Source organism: Bos mutus, chromosome 21 (genome assembly GCF_027580195.1).
Source record: "Bos mutus isolate GX-2022 chromosome 21, NWIPB_WYAK_1.1, whole genome shotgun sequence".
In the NCBI taxonomy this organism is placed as follows: Eukaryota; Metazoa; Chordata; class Mammalia; order Artiodactyla; family Bovidae; genus Bos; species Bos mutus.
Window position 1 is genome coordinate 20,481,991 of NC_091637.1, and position 16,507 is coordinate 20,498,497.

The window sequence follows — 16,507 nt, forward strand, 5'->3', positions numbered from 1 at the left end:
GGGCTGTGACCCTGGCGGCTCGCTGCCTGTGTGTGTTCCGTGGCCCAGGAGTGGGGCCAGTCTGGGTGCCCAGGCAAGGACCCGTCTCTGGGCTGCCTACATACAACAAAGTAAGCAGCAACCACAAAACCCTATCAACCGCCAGGGGAAGCTGCTGCAGAGACCCTGCCCCGGGCCAGGCTTTGTCAGGTTGGGCAGATTTTGCTGTGACTAGAATACATGCTTCCCACCGTGGTTCTACGCAGGACAGACCCCAACTCTGTCCACCACATCCGTCAAAGGAGGGAGCGAGAGGACAGTCAAACAGCAGGTGATCGACCACCTCTCCTTTCCTTTAAAAATATGCCTGGGGGAAGGGCTCAAAGCGTACATATGTGGGAACGAGGATTTTTTTCCAGCACCTTTTTTTTCAAGACTCTCTTGAGGGGAGCCCATACAGAGCTCTACTTGTCCTCCGGTATCCCCTTCCTAACTTCTGTGCCTCCTTGGTTTTTACCCTGAGCAACCACAGAAAGACACCCCCAATCCTAAAACAGATCCCTTGCATGTAAAACCGCCACTGTGAGCGCACCGTTTTCCAAAAGGGCAGGGGCACTGAGGCGGGACACTCGGCTGAGTGAGGAGTCTTACAACCCGGGTGACCGTGGGCAAAGGGGCAGCAGCAGCACAGGCCTTCCAGCAGGGCGCCAGGTCCCCACCGTGCTCGCTGCAGGCCCCGCAGAGCCTGGATCGGGCATCCCTGGCTCAGCCCCCTTGGCTCAGCCCTGCCAAACGTTCCAGCCCAAAGGTGGCCAGCCTGACGGCCTTGGAAGGCCCCAAGTGCCGACTGTTCGCTTCACCCCAGGACACAGGAGCCGCCTGCGCTGCCCGGGTGGCCGGCTCCAGGTCGGTCCTCTCAGTCCTCCTTCTGATTCTCGAGACCACCCTTCTCTCTTTTTGGTCATTGTCTTTTAATGACGGCTAGCAGAAAGACAGGACACATTCTTCTCTTCTGCTGAATAATTCATCCTAACCCTGAAGACACTGTTCCGCCTGTACCTACCCTGGCCCTCCCAGGAGAAGGCGCACACCCACTTCAGCTGACGATCCCCCTCAGTGCCTGCTGCTTCTGGAGGGGATCCAACAGGCCACCCCCTCCCGTCACCCCAACAGCTGCCGGCAGCGGGGAGAGGGGGCGACAGCAGGCAACTGCCTTCCTGTCACCCCCCACTGGGCCTGTGGCTGACTGGGAGAGGGAGAGGCCCACGAGGGGACAGGCCTCGGGGGCAGGGATGGGCTTCTCAAGCTTGCCCTCTGCACCTCTCCCACCACACACACAGCGCCTGCTCCACTCACCATCGTGGAGGCTGGAGACGCCCAGGGCCTGGGCCGTGTGCAGCGTGAGGCGGTTCTGGGCGTCCTGGAGGTAGGCCATGACGGGCATGGGGTAGAAGTTGGCCTGCAGGGGCAGCTTCTTCAGATACCGTCGGGGCTGCACCTGCGGGCGAGGCCAGCCGATCAGGGGCGTTCCGGCCCCCTTTGGGCCCCCACCATGCTCGGATTCCTCCTTCTCTATCAGAGCAGATCGCCCGCCAGGGCCTGTGATGCAGCCATTAAACACTGTCAAGCTCTGTGCTCCGTGGGGTCTCTGGGCCCCAGGCCTGAGGTGTCACCTGAAAGCCGTTGAGGTCCGTGAAGAAGATGCCCTGGCTGTTGATGTCCGTGCGAATGCGCAGGGCCAGCTCCTTGTTGACGTAGTCGCGGATGTCCACCAAGGACGACACATCCAGGGACAGCCCCTCCACCCCTGGGTGCAGGACAGAGAGAGAGGCTGAGAGGAGTGAGCCACAGCCAGAGAGGGTGCCCCAGGCGAGTCCCAGCACTTGCGGCCAAGCTCTACTCCAAGAAAGCTAAACAACGTGCTTTCTGGGGACAAATGTGCGAACAGACACAGACAGCGGGCAGGAGCAAGAGCGCGTCACAGCCCGTGGAGCCACACCTTCCTCCCCATGCTCCCCGTCTGTGGGGCTCACCCGGCAGGTTATACAGCCGGACCACCTGGTGAACGTGCTCGTAGCAGGCAACCACCTCTGAGAAGAAAGGGCCTTCTGTGACGCGCAGCACGGGTGGGTCCCTGGGGACGTAGGGCTGAGGAAAGAGCAGGGGGCAGCTGAATCCCCGGCACGAGAGCAAAACAGGGAGGAGCCGGCCGGCGTCAAGCAGCAGGACTTGTGGCCAGCAGGCTCTGGGCTGAGACCCCGGCCGAGCCAGGCCCAAGCCCCGGGTGGCGCTCCTCGGACCCCTGCCCCCCATGGGGGCAGTGGGTGAGGTGCCCTGGCTCGTGAAGCCTCCCAGGGACCCCTGGGGTTTGTGGGGTGTCCTCAGGGTACCTTGGCCTCGCCGTCAGGCAGAAAGAGGTAGGCTCCACTCTTGTCTTTGGACGAGCGGGTGCCATAGACGAGGAACTCCATGTCCACCCGCTGTTCCTGCTCCTCATCCACCCTTCGGACACTCTGCCAAGAAACACAGCCCTGACCCCTGGCCCCACACCAGCACATCAGGCCTGCCCCCTGGGAGGGCACGGACGAACCTCCCCAAGGAGCCCAGCGCTGCTTCCCTGTGCTGTTGGCTCGGGGCCGGCACTGCCCCCTCCCAGGTCCACCGCCAGCCAGGTGGCAGTGCTCACGGGCCGGAGGCAGCTCGCGTGACCCGCTCCAGCGCCCAGCCCCTGGCCCTTTACCTTGAGGAGCCCGGTAAGGCCTGAGAACCAGACCTGCATGTAGCGGTTGCTGAGGGCGAAGTCACTGGTGCCCGAGTCAATGACACGGAGAGGGAATGCCTCATTCCTGCTGACAGACAGCGGCCGCCCGTGTAGGTAGACGCGCACGGAGGAGGGCAGCGTGCGGGGCCCGTCCAGGCCCTGCTGCAGCTGCAGCACGCCAAGACCCAGCGCTGGCAGGCGGACAGGCACAGATACCTGTGGGCACGGGAGGGCTGATGGCCTCGGACACGGGACTGAGGTTCTGGCCTAAGAGCCCAAGCAAATCCTGCACCCACTGCGGGGGGCCTTTGTCACCTCTCAAAGGGCAGGTGAGGCGACTTGCACCTCATCCAGACTTTCATGAGTCTCCAATGATACTCGGAAAATCACAAAATGGTAACCACACGTAAGATTTCAAGAAAAATCTGCTGAATGAATGAATAATGGGACAACGTAACTGTGTCCTTCCTACTGTCACACTACAGCAAACGTCACCTTCCTTTCAAGGACAGACCCAAACCCCAGGAGTGACCAAACTCCAGGCAACTCCTCTCCTCAAGACGCCAGCCCCCAACATGGGGAGTAAGAAGGCTGCGAGCAGGAAGTTGGGAAGCCAGTGTTAAGAGACAGCCTGAGGCCCCGGGGAGAGGCCGAGGATCAGCAGAGAGGGCTGTGGCGGGGCCCCACATGCCGAGCCCCCCTCACCTGATAGACGTCAGGGACCATGTCGGTGGCAGAGCTCCAGTGCGCGCTGACCTGCACGGCCAGGGGCTGACCCTCCTCCGAAAGCACACGCACCCGGGGTGAGCTCACCAGCAGGGACACCACGCTGAGCCGCTCCTGCTCCAATGGGTTGAACAGCACCACATACCTGTGAGCAGAAGGCAGGCTCACCCAGGAGGCCCCTGCTCTGGGGGAACAGGAGCAGGAACACGGCCAGGCCAGGAATCCCTCAGAGTGCAGCGGCAGCTGGGAGGGGTGGAGAGCCAGGCTCACCTGGGTGAAGATTCCAGCTGGATCACTGTGCGCTCTGGAAGGGCGTCGTGATTTAAGCGGGTGTCATCCTGGAATTAAGTCAGGGGGAGGGGAGAACCATTGCATGGCTCAACCTGACTCAGAGACTTGCCTCCCCAGGCCCCAACCTGTCCTGATGGGGACCAGCGGCTGTGCTGGGCAGGGATCCTTCACCCCAGGACAGGGAGGGAAAAGAAGAGCCAGGCCCTTGCACCACAGCTCTCGGCCCAGGCCGCACACCAGAGGTCCCCTCGGGCAGATGCAGGAGCGGGGCTCACCATCTGCAGGAAGGGCACCTCTGGGTCAAAGTGGTAGGTCTTCTTGTCCCCCAGCACCAGGTAGTGAGCTGCGTTCATGATGACCTGCTTCAGGCTGACAAGGGAGCGCAGAAGCCTGGGAGGATGGGCAGGAGAGGGACCAGGGGAGAGGTGACCACCGAGAGACTGTCCACCAGCCAGCAGGGTGAGCCCCCAGCAGGCCAGCCCACGGACCACCGGGTGCATCCTCATATTGGGGATGGTGGGCAGTGGCACAGAGTGGATGGGGAAGAGGAGGGGACTCCCACCTGACCCCATAGTCCACCACAACGGCCTCCTTGGCCGTGCCTGTGATGGCGTCGTGGTGCTGGAAGAGCCCCAGTGTGCGCCGAGCGTCCGTCAGAAGGGCGAAGTTCGAGAGCGGGAACTGGCTGGCCAGTCCAGAGCGGCGGGCGTGAGCCACAGCCAGGCTGTACAGGATCTCTGCGCCCCTGCCCAGACAGACAAGTTGGCCTCATGCCACACAGCTCGCCTGGGCCCACCCTCGCTCTGCAAGCCCCACGCCTCTTCCTTCCTCCCCTTCTCTGTGTCCTGGTCTCCATGCCCTTCGCGTCCCTGCTCAGCCAATCCAGCCCCTCCTTGAACCCTTCTCCCTCCAGCCTGGAAGCGGCGTCTCACCGCAGGTGTGCTTCCAGGACGCGGTCCAGGTTCTTGTAGAAAGGCCGTGAAGTGTAATAGCCTGTCCAGTAGTGGTCCTCCCGGTCCGCGTAGGAGAAGAAATCCCCGCTCAGCACAGGGAAACCTGGAGGCCGGGCCCCCGGCTCCACCCCTGTCCTCTTGTATAGAGCGTCAAAATAGTCGGAGAGGGTGCCAAACTGGGCCTGTGGGGACCCCAAAACCCCCTTCCATCAGCTCCAGAGTCTATTGGGAATTCTGGCTCCCCGTGCCACAGCTGGGGGTGAGGGGGAGCAATCTGGTCTATGCAGAGGGCAGTCCCTGGACCTGGCCTGGACCTCACAGAAGCTGGGGAGCCTGGGAAAGAATTGTGACAAAAAAGGAAAAACACACCCAAGAATTGCGAATGTGCCCCTGCTCTGGAGTGGTATTGGGGAGCAGGAGACCTCACAGGAAGGGCTGGGCTGCAGCCCCGCCAAGGCCCCCTCCCCAGCTCAGTGTCCCTTCACACCTGCACGTGGAGGTCAGGCTTGCTGTTGAGGAAGTCGAAGAGCCGCTGGTAGTTGAAGAACTGGGCGTCCCACTCCTGGGGCTTGTCGTAGCGGAAGTCATCGCCCAGCGGCACCAGGAGCACATTGCTCCGGAAGAGCCGGGACTTCTTCCTGTACTGGTCCAGGAGCAGGCCTGCCCTGCAGGTGGGGAGGGGAACCGGCTCATGCGGAGCCTCACCCGGATCCTGAGGGAAGCCAGCCCGAGAGGCGCCCGCCCGAGAGGCGCCCCCTCATACACCCATCACGGACTCACTCGGCTCGTGGGTGGGAAACCCAGCCCCAGGGAGCCTGGGGTTCTCTGGGCAACTAGAGAGTTCTTCCAGAGGCAGGGCTTCAGTTCCCTGGCTCCAGTTCTGCCCTGGACACTGCACAGAACAAGTCAATCCTCCATGCCCATGTCGGTCCTTCAGACAATCAAGATGTGCGAGGGTTCCCCTGGGCTTCCTCATCAGGCTCTGCAGTCCCTGCTCTTCCATCCCCACTCTTTCGTCTCTCTAGTTCCTACAGAGCAGCTGGGAATCCACTCACCGGCAGGTCTCTGAGTAGCCCATCATCCAGGAACCCGGAGTGCAGGGCCCAGTACTGACCACGCACGTCCAGGGGAAGGCAGGCCACACTCCCGGTATGGCCAGAGTGGCCGTGTGTTCACACAGGCGTGTTTGGCAGCCCCCACGCTCACCCCACCATGCTGACGTTAGGGATCATGTTTTCTGTGCGTGTGGCCCAGCAAGACCTTTTCTCATCCTGAACTTTCCTATCCTGTTTACGGACGCTAAGGGTAGAACCTTACAGTTATATCTAATGTTAACAGAAGTCTTATCTGGTTGGATTCAGCCCACATCTCAACCTCTTGAGATCTTCTGGGATCTGACACTCCAGATTTACTTTGTCACCAGTCAGTGATGCGGCACAGCCCCAGAGTGAAGAGCCCAGACCCGGGGGCCGGATGACACCAACGCCAGCTGTGCAACCTCGGGCAACTCACTGAACCTCTCCTGGGCCTCAGTTTCCATCAAATGAGGAAACTGCCTATCATCAGTGCCCACTATCACAGTACTGTGAGATTTAAAATGAACTGAATTGATATTTGTTAAACACTTAGAACAGTGCCTGGCACATAGTAGTAACTATATATAAATGTGTCATTTTCTTTCTCATCCCAATCACTAACATAATCAATAGCAAAACAGCCCTGTTGCATTAACACCGCTCTTTTCAGACAAGTCTGGTGAGTGGCATGTCACGGGTGTCACACTTCAACCAGCCACTAATGTACTTGGTCCAGTTTGTTCTTTGCCATCTTGTTCTCAAGGAAGGACTCCTCAAATACCACCTTCCCCTAATTTATCAGCCCTGTAAGCCTGTTAAAGGAGAAAATGAGGCTATCTCCCATGACTTGCTCTGTAAACCTTGCCTAGCCTTAGATCACAGCTGCTGCTCCAAGAAAAAGTGTGCCTTAAAAGCCCAAGGGTTTTACTTGGAAGCAGCATTTAGATTTTTGGATTCTAGAAACAAAAGACTACTTTCTTTTGCTTTTGGTCACATGTTTCACCTCTTGGACGTCATGGAAACTGGAGTGTTGCAACACAAAAACCAGTTCAACTGGTTACATTCTTAAGGCCAGTCCAGTTCTGGCTGAATCATTGTTTAGCTCTCTCTTAACCCACCTTTTCCTAGGGAAGCCATTTCAGCAACATTTTTAGGGGTCCCCAAGGATTTTCTCAAAGGGGTCTGTTTTCTGTGGGGCAGGACAGAATGTGCATCTGAATGAGATTCCAGGTGCACAGAGCCTGAGGAACCTGGCTGACTTCAAGCCAAGGCAGGAGGCCTGAGCTTAACGAAGGCACAGCAGGCTGAAGGTTGGAAGGCGCTGCACTAATCTGAGAATCATTTGCCTCTGAGGCAGTCCACTGGCTCCAGCATTAGTTTATGAGGACACTGGAAAACACGCTCATTTGGGAAAATAAAACCCTTCTGGAAAAGGTGGTACCTTACAGCCACTCTGGTTTTTCAGGAAAAACTACTAAAAGAATTGTCACTGCAAGGGCTGTGGGCCTGAATTCACCAACAGACCCTGCCCCCATTTTATGAATGTGAAACCTGAAGCCTGCCTTGCAGCACAGCCCAGACATGTCTGCACAGGGAGAACGGCACCACCACACCCAGTCCAGGGCAGGGAGCAAGTACCTCTCGGCCACATTGGCCTCCGTGATAGCCCGGGGCGGCACCTTCCAAGGGCAGCTGATCCGCCCACCAGGCAAGCGCTTGAAATCGAACTGGCAGCAGATCTTTGGATCCGGGCCACACGTATGGGGGACATCGTAGCTGTAGAAAGGCATCATGTGGCAGAAGATGTCTGTGCTGGCGTCCGAGTCTACAGAAGACACGCCAAAGAGTCAGGTCGTGGAGCTGGGCTCAGGGAAGCCGGCGGGGGAGGTAACTACTCCAGCTAAAGGCAGGAAGTACACTCAAGGCTGCGAGGATATGCTGGCCAGGGTCAGGACCAAGGAGGGTAGGGGAGCCCATGGCTCCTCCGTGGGACAGATAGGCTCCACAGCGGCCAGAGATATCAATGCAATCCCCTACCTAACCTGAAGGCGAGCGCTTCTGATGGTCTACACCAGTGCTCTGAAGGACTGGTGGGTCTTATTTCTCAAACCCCTGACCTTCCCCCAGGAGAACTACCACTGCGACCCCCTCTACCCTACCTGGCCTTACCCCAGGTCTGCCTCCACATGAACTCCAGGCTGTGGCTGGCGGCAAAGTGCTTCTTGATGGCGTAGTGTACCCTCTGAATGAGCATGCTGGTCAGGTTGGCACGGCGCAGCAGGTAAGGCATGGTGGGGCTGTATCCAAAGGGGTCCACCGCCCAGCCTGAGCGCGGGGTTGCACCTGGGCAGGGGCACAGAAGTCAGAGGCCTGAACGCCCCAGGGCCTGGCCACTGGGTCCTCGGCCCCACAGCCCCTCCTGCCATCACCCTGCAACCATGCTGGTGCAATCAGCCTTGAAAGGAAGCATCCTCTGCCCACCCCAGGCCTTAGAGCCCCACTGCTGTCCTCTGGCCCAGTGACAGGGGCAGACTCCGGCTCCTGAGCCCGGACTCACCCAGGTTCTTCTCCAGCCACTGGTGGCCCTCGATGAGCTGGTCAATCAACGCAAAATAATGGGAGTTGGCCTCATCCGGCATCACCCAGCCTCCTGTTGCAATCTCCAGCTGCCCATTTCCCACCAGCCTGGAGTTAAGAGCGCACACTCAGCCTAGGGTAGAGACCCTCTGCCCAGTCCTGCCAACCAAGGAGGGGACCTGTGTGCACTGGGCTCCCTGAGCCAGCTTACCTGAACCCAGGACCAACCACGAGAATAGACATGTGCCCTCCTTTCCCTCCAGCCAACCTCCAGCCATTCTGGCTCTGTTCATCCCTGGACTCGGTCTGCATTTCCAGGGCCAGGCCCTCCATTTTCTCTCCCCTGTGCTCACACTACTGTGACTTTTCCTAATACTCAGTTCAGTTCAGTTCAGTCGCTCAGTCGTGTCTGACTCTTTGCGACCCCATGAATTGCAGCACGTCAGGTCTCCCTGTCCATCACCAACTCTCGGAGTTCACCCAAACTCACGTCCATTGAGCCGGTAATGCCATCCAGCCGTCTCATCCTCTGTCATCCCCTTCTCCTCCTGCCCCCAATCCCTCCCAGCATCAGTCTTTTCCAATGAGTCAATTCTTTGCATGAGGTGGCCAAATTACTGGAGTTTCAGCTTTAAAATCATTCCTTCCAAAGAACACCCAGGACCAATCTCCTTTAGAATGGACTGGTTGGATCTCCTTGCAGTCCGAGGGACTCTCAAGAGTCTTCTCCAACACCACAGTTCAAAAGCATCAATTCTTCGGCGCTCAGCTTTCTTCCTAATACTAGTGACCCTGAAATCCGTTCCTGCCGCCTCGTCCCTGGCCCCTCTACCACCACACCTCATCTCTGCCGTCTCCTCTTGCCTCTCCCTGGCACCCACAGCTCCAGAAAAGGACTTAACACCCATCCTAGGACCCAGAGGGCCCTCCTGCCTCCCCAGTGGGCACTGGCCTTCGGACTGCTGCTCTCTTTTGGGCACTGATGTTGTCCCACCACTTGGCAAAGAAGGAGACTTCTGCCCAGATGAAGCGCCGCCGGGGGTCCTCCTGCAGCTTAGACACCATGTTGTTGAGGATGTGCTGGGTCTGTTCTGTGTAGTACTTGTCAAAGGTCTTGAGCCAGCCTGGGGGAGCGAACAAAGGGTCCCCTGAGGATGCCACCATCTTCTCCAACTGTCCCTCCCTTACCTTTGCCACCAGAAGGCCCACCCAAGCCAAAGCAACCTTGAGAAAGAAAAATGGGACTGGAGCAATCAGGTCCCCTGACTTCAGACTACACTACAAAGCTACCGTAATCAAAACAGTATGGTATGAGCACAAACCCAGAAATCAACAGAGTAGGATAGAAAGCCCACAGATAAACCCACACGCCTACGGTCACCTAACCTATGACAAAGGGGGTAAGAATATACAATGGAGACTAGACAGTCTCTTCAGTAAGTGGTGCTGGGAAAAGTGGACAGCTACATGTAAAAGAATGAAATCAGAACATTACCTAACGCCATACACAAAACAAACTCAAAACGGATTAAAGATCTAAACCTAAGACCAGATACTATATACAACTTTTAGAGGAAAATGTAGGCAGAACACTCCCTGACATAAATCACATCTTTTTTGATCCACCTCTTAGGGTAATGAAAATAAAAGCAAAACAAAAGTAAGCAAATGGGGCCTAATTAAACTTAAAGGCTTTTGCACAGTAAAGGAAACTATACACAAAACAAAAAGACACCAACAGAAGAAAATATTTGCAAATAAATCAACCAACAAGGGATTAATCTCCAAAATAAACAACTCATGCAGCTCAGTATCAAAAAAATAAACAACCCAATAAAAAAAGGGGCAGAAAATCTAAATAGACATTTCTCCAAAGATATACAGACAGCCAAAAAGCATGTGAAAAAATACCCAACACTATTAACTAGTAAAGAAATGCAAATAAAAACTACAATGAGGTTATCACCTCACACCAGTCAGAATTCCCATCATCAAAAAGTCTACAAATGCTAGACAGGGTGTGGAGAAAAGGGAGCCCTTCTACCTTCTACACTGCTGGTGGGAATGTAAACTCACACAACCACTATGGAGAACAGCATGGAGGTTCCTTAAAAAACCTAAATATAGGTTGTATGATTCAGCAATCCCACTCCTGAGCATATACTTGGAGAAAACCAGAATTCGAAAAGATACACACACCCCAGTGTTCACTGCAGCACTGTTTACATTAACCAAGACATGGACGCAACCTAAATGCCCATCAACAGAGGAGTGCATAAAGAGGATGTGGTGTATACAAACAATGGAATATTACTCAGCCATAAGACAGGAATGGAAGAAATACCATTTGCGGCAACTTGGATGGACCTAGAGATCATGATACTGAGTGAAGTTAAGTCAGACTGAGAAAAACAAGTATCATATGATACTGCTTATATATGGAATCTAAAAAAAATGGTACAAATGAATTTATTTAGAAAACAGAAAACAGACCCACAGGCATATAAAACAAACTTACGGTTACCAGAAGAAAGAGGGAAGAGGAATAAATTGGGAGACTGGGATTGACATAAACACACTACTATATACATAAAATAGACAGCTAACTAGGACCTACTGTGTAGCATAGGGAATGCAATACTCTGAAATGACCTATAAAAGAAAAGAATCTATGAAACAGTATACATATGTATAAATGATTCACTTTGCGGTACCCCTGAAACTAACAGAACATTGTAAATCAACTGTATTCCAATTAAAAAAAGAAAATAAACAGGGCTTCTCTGGTGTCTCAGTGGTAAAGAATCTGCCTGCCAATGCAGGAGATGGGTCCGCCCTCTGGTCCAGGATGATCCCACATGCCTCGGGACAACTAAGCCCATGCACCACAGCTACTGAGCCTGTGCTCTAGAGCCCGGGAGGGCAACTACTGAGCCCAAATGCCCTAGAGCCTCCTGTGCCCTGCAACAAGAGAAGCCACCACCACGAGAAGCCCTCACACCACAACTGGACAGTAGCCCACACTTGCCACACCTAGAGAAAAGCTCACCTGGCAACCAAGACCCAGCGCAGCCACACAAATACATTTTAAAAAAGACAGAAAGCTCTCTCCTTGGCTCCTGGGGTGCACTGGGCACTCACTCACCTGGGTCGTTGTGAGAGTGGGGGACCACGAACACCTGCAGGTCCTCGGAGTCCCAGTCGTGCGGGCTGTAGGAAATGTCGAAGCCTTGCTTCCACACGCCGCCATCCACGTTGTCAAATGGCAACTCCTCTGATATAGTCAGCATCTGCCAGGCAGGAGGAGAGCAGCTCAGTGCCCTGGCCACGGCCACCAGGGGTCCCTGCCGGCTCTGACTCTTCTTACCTGCAGCTCTGGCTTCGGGCCACGGCCCCCCAAAGCAAACTGGCAGTCTTGAGGGGAGATGGAGAAGAAGCTGGGCCGGGGCTCTGGTGGCACCACCCAGGAGCCATTGGCCACATAGTAGGGCAGCAGGGCAGGTGGGCCCTCCACGTTGGCCGTCAGCTCCAGCACAGAGTCTTTGATGTGGCTGATGATCTCATGGTTCTCCTCCAACAGCTGTTCCAGCTGTTCAATGCGGTTCTGTAGCACAGATATCTGACTCTGCCCCCAAAAAAGCAGAAAGCAGTCACCCCCAGCTCCCTATGTCACAAGGAGGATCACTGCATGCGGCTCACCACCTGAAGCCTGACTATGATCCTTCCTTCCCAAATCGAAGGCAGGACCAGGAGCCTAAAGGGCCAGAAGGTAACGGGTGTGGTTTGAATCACTACTGAGGGCTGCAGCCCACTTGGGCTGGGAGTATCCTCACTCTCTAGCTTATGGATGGCAAGGATTTCACCTCCCATGCCTATTCTTGACAATCATGTTGCCTACCTGGAGCACCATTTGCTGACAAGGACTGCACCGGGGCTTAGTGGGAGGGAAAGCTGCAATCCACGAGCAATGTCTGCCAATTCAGGTGGACAGAGCAGCAGTACCCAGGGCCATTTTTTCCTCTCTCCTTTCTTTTTTGCCATCATTGCCTACAGCTTTCTAGAAAATCTGCCTGTTGACCTGGGCTGCCATGACTCTCCAGCTGGAGCAATAACCTGATCCTGGATAATTTATGCAGGCAGAAGTTAGCAGCCAGGACTGACTCACCCGGGGGAAGTTCCCACCGTTCTGGTGTCGAGCAGGATCATGTTGTACTCGGTCCAACATGAGGTAGAGCGAGAAGACAGCCACGCAGAAGATAGCAGCCCCACACACTGTCACCTTCTTTTTCAGCTTCATACTGGCCTCCACACACACCTGGCTGGAGGGACAGCAGATGTAGCTCCGGCAAGCAAAAATCCCGTGGTGGTCTTTCCACCAAATGTCCCAATGAGTTCCTGCTCCTGCGGGACACCAATTTGCCTGACTCCAAAGAAACAAAAGCTTCTCGTGCTCTGTGACAACCTGGCAGGGTGGCATGGGGAGGCAGCTGGAAGGGAGGTTCAAGAGGGAGGTGACATATGTATACTTTGGCTAACTCCTGTTGATGCACTGACTGAACAGACACGAGTTTGAGCAAACTCCTGGAAACAGTGAAGGACAGGGAAGCCTGCCCTGCTGCAGTCCACAGGGTCGCAAAGAGTCAGACACAACTTAGAGACTGAGCAATTCCTGTTATGACAGAAATCAACAAGACTCTAAAACAATTATCCTTCAATTAAAAAATTGTTTAAATATGGGAGATATACATTTAAAAAAAGAAAAGAAAACTTCTAAGCACGGAATCCTAACACTGGCTATGGACCCAACCTGGATTGTAACACAGAAAGCACTAGTAAGACTAAGCACATTTGAGGGCAGTCCTGCCTGGTCATGGTAGCAGCTCTGTCCCTAGGGTGGACGTGACACTCTCTCCCACGTGGATGCCATTAAAAAACAACCGGATCACAAAACTTTCCAGCTGTGACTCCTGAGCTACCCATACGACTTCTTGTTATAACCAGCCGCCCACAGAGCTTGCCTACAAGAAAGACACAGCCAGTGAAAGGAGGCAGGTGTCCAGGCTCCCTGGCCATGAGTCTCTAATTTCAGAGGAATAAACTGGTATCTATTTTGATTTAAAGGATACAGCCAAAGCTCCAAGAGACTAACAAGAAAGCCTTTCTCCCTGCCTGCTTGGATCAGACTGGTACTCACCAAAAACACTTCCTGGCACAGTTCCTCTTATTCAGGAATACAGAATGAATTAAAAACAAAAACAAAAACAAAAAACAGCAGCAGCTACGGCTTATGTTTCTTACAAAGTCCTCTCTCTGTTCTAATTCCCACAGTGGGCAACTTTCAGCCTCTGCTTACAGACCATTTAGGGTCTGTAAGCCCGCGGTGATGGATGTCGAAGATCCCCTGGGTGGGGAGACGCCAGGCACAGCTGCGGGGCTGTGGGGGCAACTTAAGAGTATCAGCGCCCTCCACCACCGCCCGTGGCCCGCACTTGCCTGCGGGGCTGAGAGAGACCTCTAGCCGCCTAGCCGCCGGGCAAGCGGGGGCGGGAGCGGCCGCTCCAGAGCCTTCTTCCAACCCTGGGGCTGAGACGCTCTGTCGCCTCGGCAGCGTTGTGCCCTACTTAGCACGATCTGATTCCGCTCAGGAGCCTCCGGGCAATATTTTTAGCCCTGGTAGGCCGGGTCCAGGGCACAGGAGGTGGAGAGCTGGGGAGAGAAAGTGGGATCACCGAGGGGGGCCGGCACCTGCCGCCGGGTCTTCGGCCACTGGCCAGCCCGCCCGCCTGCTGCCCGCAGCCCTCTCCCGGCCCTCCCAGCCCGCGGCGCTCCGAGCCTCGGCCGGGCGCAGGACCGCAAGGGCCACTGTCCGGTGAGGGGGCCGGAGCCACCTCCGACCCCGAAGCACCACCATCGTATGCGCTCCTGACGCCCACGGCCGACCTCGGCCGGGGCCGCCGCCGGAGCCCCGTCCGCGCCCGCCCAGCGCGTTACCGTCCGCGGCGGGCCTCCGCGCCGCCCTGGGCCCCGCCGGCCGCGTTGCGTGCCCTCACACCCCCGGGGCCGGCGACCCGCGCGGAAGTAGCGACGCAGGCGAAGGCGGGCGTCTGCCCTCCAGTCGTTCCCAGAGGGGCCCGACTGCCGGGGCGCCGGGCTTCCCCTCTCACGGCTGCCGGGCCGAGCGGCGTGCGGGGCGGGGACAGCCTCGCCGCGCCCCCGCGCCGCCCCGGCCCCGCCTGCGCGCACCGGCCCCGCCGCCGCCGCCGCCTGTGGAGCGCCCCGCCGAGCCCGGCCAGTCGGGCCACGCGCGGCCCTCGCTCGGCTCCCGCCGGCCGGTCCGGGCGCTTCCGGTGCGGTCTGCGCCGTGACCCCCGGCGCCGGCAGAGGGTCCGCAGTGCGCAGCCGCAGCCCGGACCCCGGACGACCGCGCGCCGCGGAGCCGCGAGGACGGACGCGTGACTTGATGTTTTCTGACTCTTCCTAGATGTCAGCACCTGAACTACCAATAGCAGAAACAGTCCTCCTCCATTTCACCAACCGAAGGGTGGAGTGCGTTTTCCGGCCCCCTCTCAGCTCTGGTGTAGGTATCCTTCACTTGATGCAGTTACGCTCCTTGGGCAAAGGAGTGCTGCCTCCTGGTGGTACCGTGCGTTAATCACAACTCCCTCTCTGAGTTGGCAATTAACGAACAAGACCCATGCGTTCCTCGCTTGTACTTTTACTGGACATCTGGGTTTATAATTTTGCAGCATACTAAACCACACTAGTGAACATCTCTGTGAATTCCACATTTGTCTTCTTTTAAAATTATTACCTCGGGACGTGCCTGGTGGTCCAGGGGTTAAAAATCTTCCCTGCAGTGCAGAGGACTCAGGTTCGATCCCTGGTTGGGAAAATAAGATCCCACGTGCCACAGGGCAACTACTGAGCCCAGGAACCACAATAAGACCTGGTGCAGCCAAAACTAAATAAGTATTTTAAAAAATTAAAATTATTACCTTAGGACAAATTTGCAGCTGTGAGGTTACCTGCTCAAAAGATTAGGACTGATAAGACTGATACTTGGCATTCTATTGCTCCCCAAAAGAGTTGTGCCAGCTTCCACCATCAATTACAAACTTGAAAATTGCTTAAGCAACTTTTTCGTTGATTAGCCAGATTTTCAAACCCACTTCATTGTTTTAACTCCCATTTCATTTATTACCATCAGAAACATTTTTCTAGGTTCATTTGCTGACATGCCTGTTGCTAAGGTGTTAGAGGTAATCTGGGTCCATCATCCTCTGTGTTTCTGTGCTTTGTCCTTGTAGTCTGGGAAATTTATCTTCCAGCCTGCCTATTGAATTTTTCATTTTGGCAATCATAAGCTTATTTTCAAGAGCTCTTATTGGTTCTCTGGTAAGTCTTTTTTTTAAGTGAGACACAACAAAGTATGTGGCACAAGTCTTGAGTATACTGTTTGATGAGTTTAAAACTCAGGTATAAATGAATATACAGGTTTAATCATCACTCAGGTCAAAACACAGAACTTTCTCATCACTCCCAAAGATTCCCCTCTATCAAGAGGTCAAGGACTTCCCTGGAGGTCCAGTGGTTAAAAAGCTGCCTTCCAATGCAGGTGACATGGACTCGGTCCCTGGTTCTGGAGGATTCCGCAGAGCACATGCTGCAGAGCAACTAAGCCTGTGTGTCACAACTACTGAACCCGTGAGCCGCAGCTAATGAAGCCCAAAGGACCTAGAGCCTGTGTTTGGCAACAAGAGAGTAGGCTCTGCTTGCCGCAGCTAGAGAAATCCCAAGTGCAGCAACCAAAACCCAGAGCAGTCAAAAATAAATAAATAATTTTTTTAAAAGGTCAAACATTCCCTAAGTGCAGCATGGTAGCTAACAGGGCCACAAATCATTGTGCACAAATCTCTGCATACACCTAGCAAGATGTGTCCACCATACTTCCATGAGATCCAGCTAGTAAGGAGATGATAAGCCCCGATGGATCCACACGGCTATTACTCACACAGACAGCAAAAGCAAGGCCAGCCTGGTGCCAGCTTCCCTGGCCACAGGATGACACTGAACCAGAGGGACCAGATGACAGGGAGCTTGATGGTAGGTCTCTCTGCAGCTGAGAAGCCAACTATTAATAACTC

General features: G+C 55.3%; 1 protein-coding gene across 9 annotated transcripts in view; it reads right to left on the reverse strand.

The window, feature by feature from the left end:
* MAN2A2 (mannosidase alpha class 2A member 2) overlaps positions 1 to 14,952 on the reverse strand; it is a 22,990-nt gene extending 8,038 nt beyond the window's left edge. Inside the window, exons 1-20 of one of the 9 annotated variants that reach the window (XM_070358303.1) lie at positions 14,855 to 14,952; positions 13,857 to 14,069; positions 12,529 to 12,678; positions 11,731 to 11,988; positions 11,509 to 11,653; positions 9,316 to 9,487; positions 8,344 to 8,471; positions 7,956 to 8,129; positions 7,425 to 7,611; positions 5,198 to 5,375; positions 4,690 to 4,892; positions 4,320 to 4,502; positions 4,033 to 4,147; positions 3,737 to 3,804; positions 3,446 to 3,611; positions 2,720 to 2,956; positions 2,370 to 2,492; positions 2,013 to 2,127; positions 1,653 to 1,810; positions 1,336 to 1,477 (exon numbers count right to left, since the gene is read on the reverse strand). In XM_070358303.1, coding sequence (XP_070214404.1) covers positions 1,336 to 1,477; positions 1,653 to 1,810; positions 2,013 to 2,127; positions 2,370 to 2,492; positions 2,720 to 2,956; positions 3,446 to 3,611; positions 3,737 to 3,804; positions 4,033 to 4,147; positions 4,320 to 4,502; positions 4,690 to 4,892; positions 5,198 to 5,375; positions 7,425 to 7,611; positions 7,956 to 8,129; positions 8,344 to 8,471; positions 9,316 to 9,487; positions 11,509 to 11,653; positions 11,731 to 11,988; positions 12,529 to 12,660 — 2,884 coding nt within the window. In that variant the 5' untranslated portion in view covers positions 12,661 to 12,678; positions 13,857 to 14,069; positions 14,855 to 14,952. Of the gene's footprint in view, positions 1 to 1,335; positions 1,478 to 1,652; positions 1,811 to 2,012; positions 2,128 to 2,369; positions 2,493 to 2,719; positions 2,957 to 3,445; positions 3,612 to 3,736; positions 3,805 to 4,032; positions 4,148 to 4,319; positions 4,503 to 4,689; positions 4,893 to 5,197; positions 5,376 to 7,424; positions 7,612 to 7,955; positions 8,130 to 8,343; positions 8,472 to 9,315; positions 9,488 to 11,508; positions 11,654 to 11,730; positions 11,989 to 12,528; positions 12,765 to 13,557; positions 13,835 to 13,856; positions 14,070 to 14,354; positions 14,789 to 14,854 lie in introns of those variants that run through there. The other 8 variants (XM_070358304.1, XM_070358300.1, XM_070358301.1 and 5 more) reach the window with 8 other exon arrangements.
* Between the last annotated feature and the right edge of the window lie 1,555 nt (positions 14,953 to 16,507).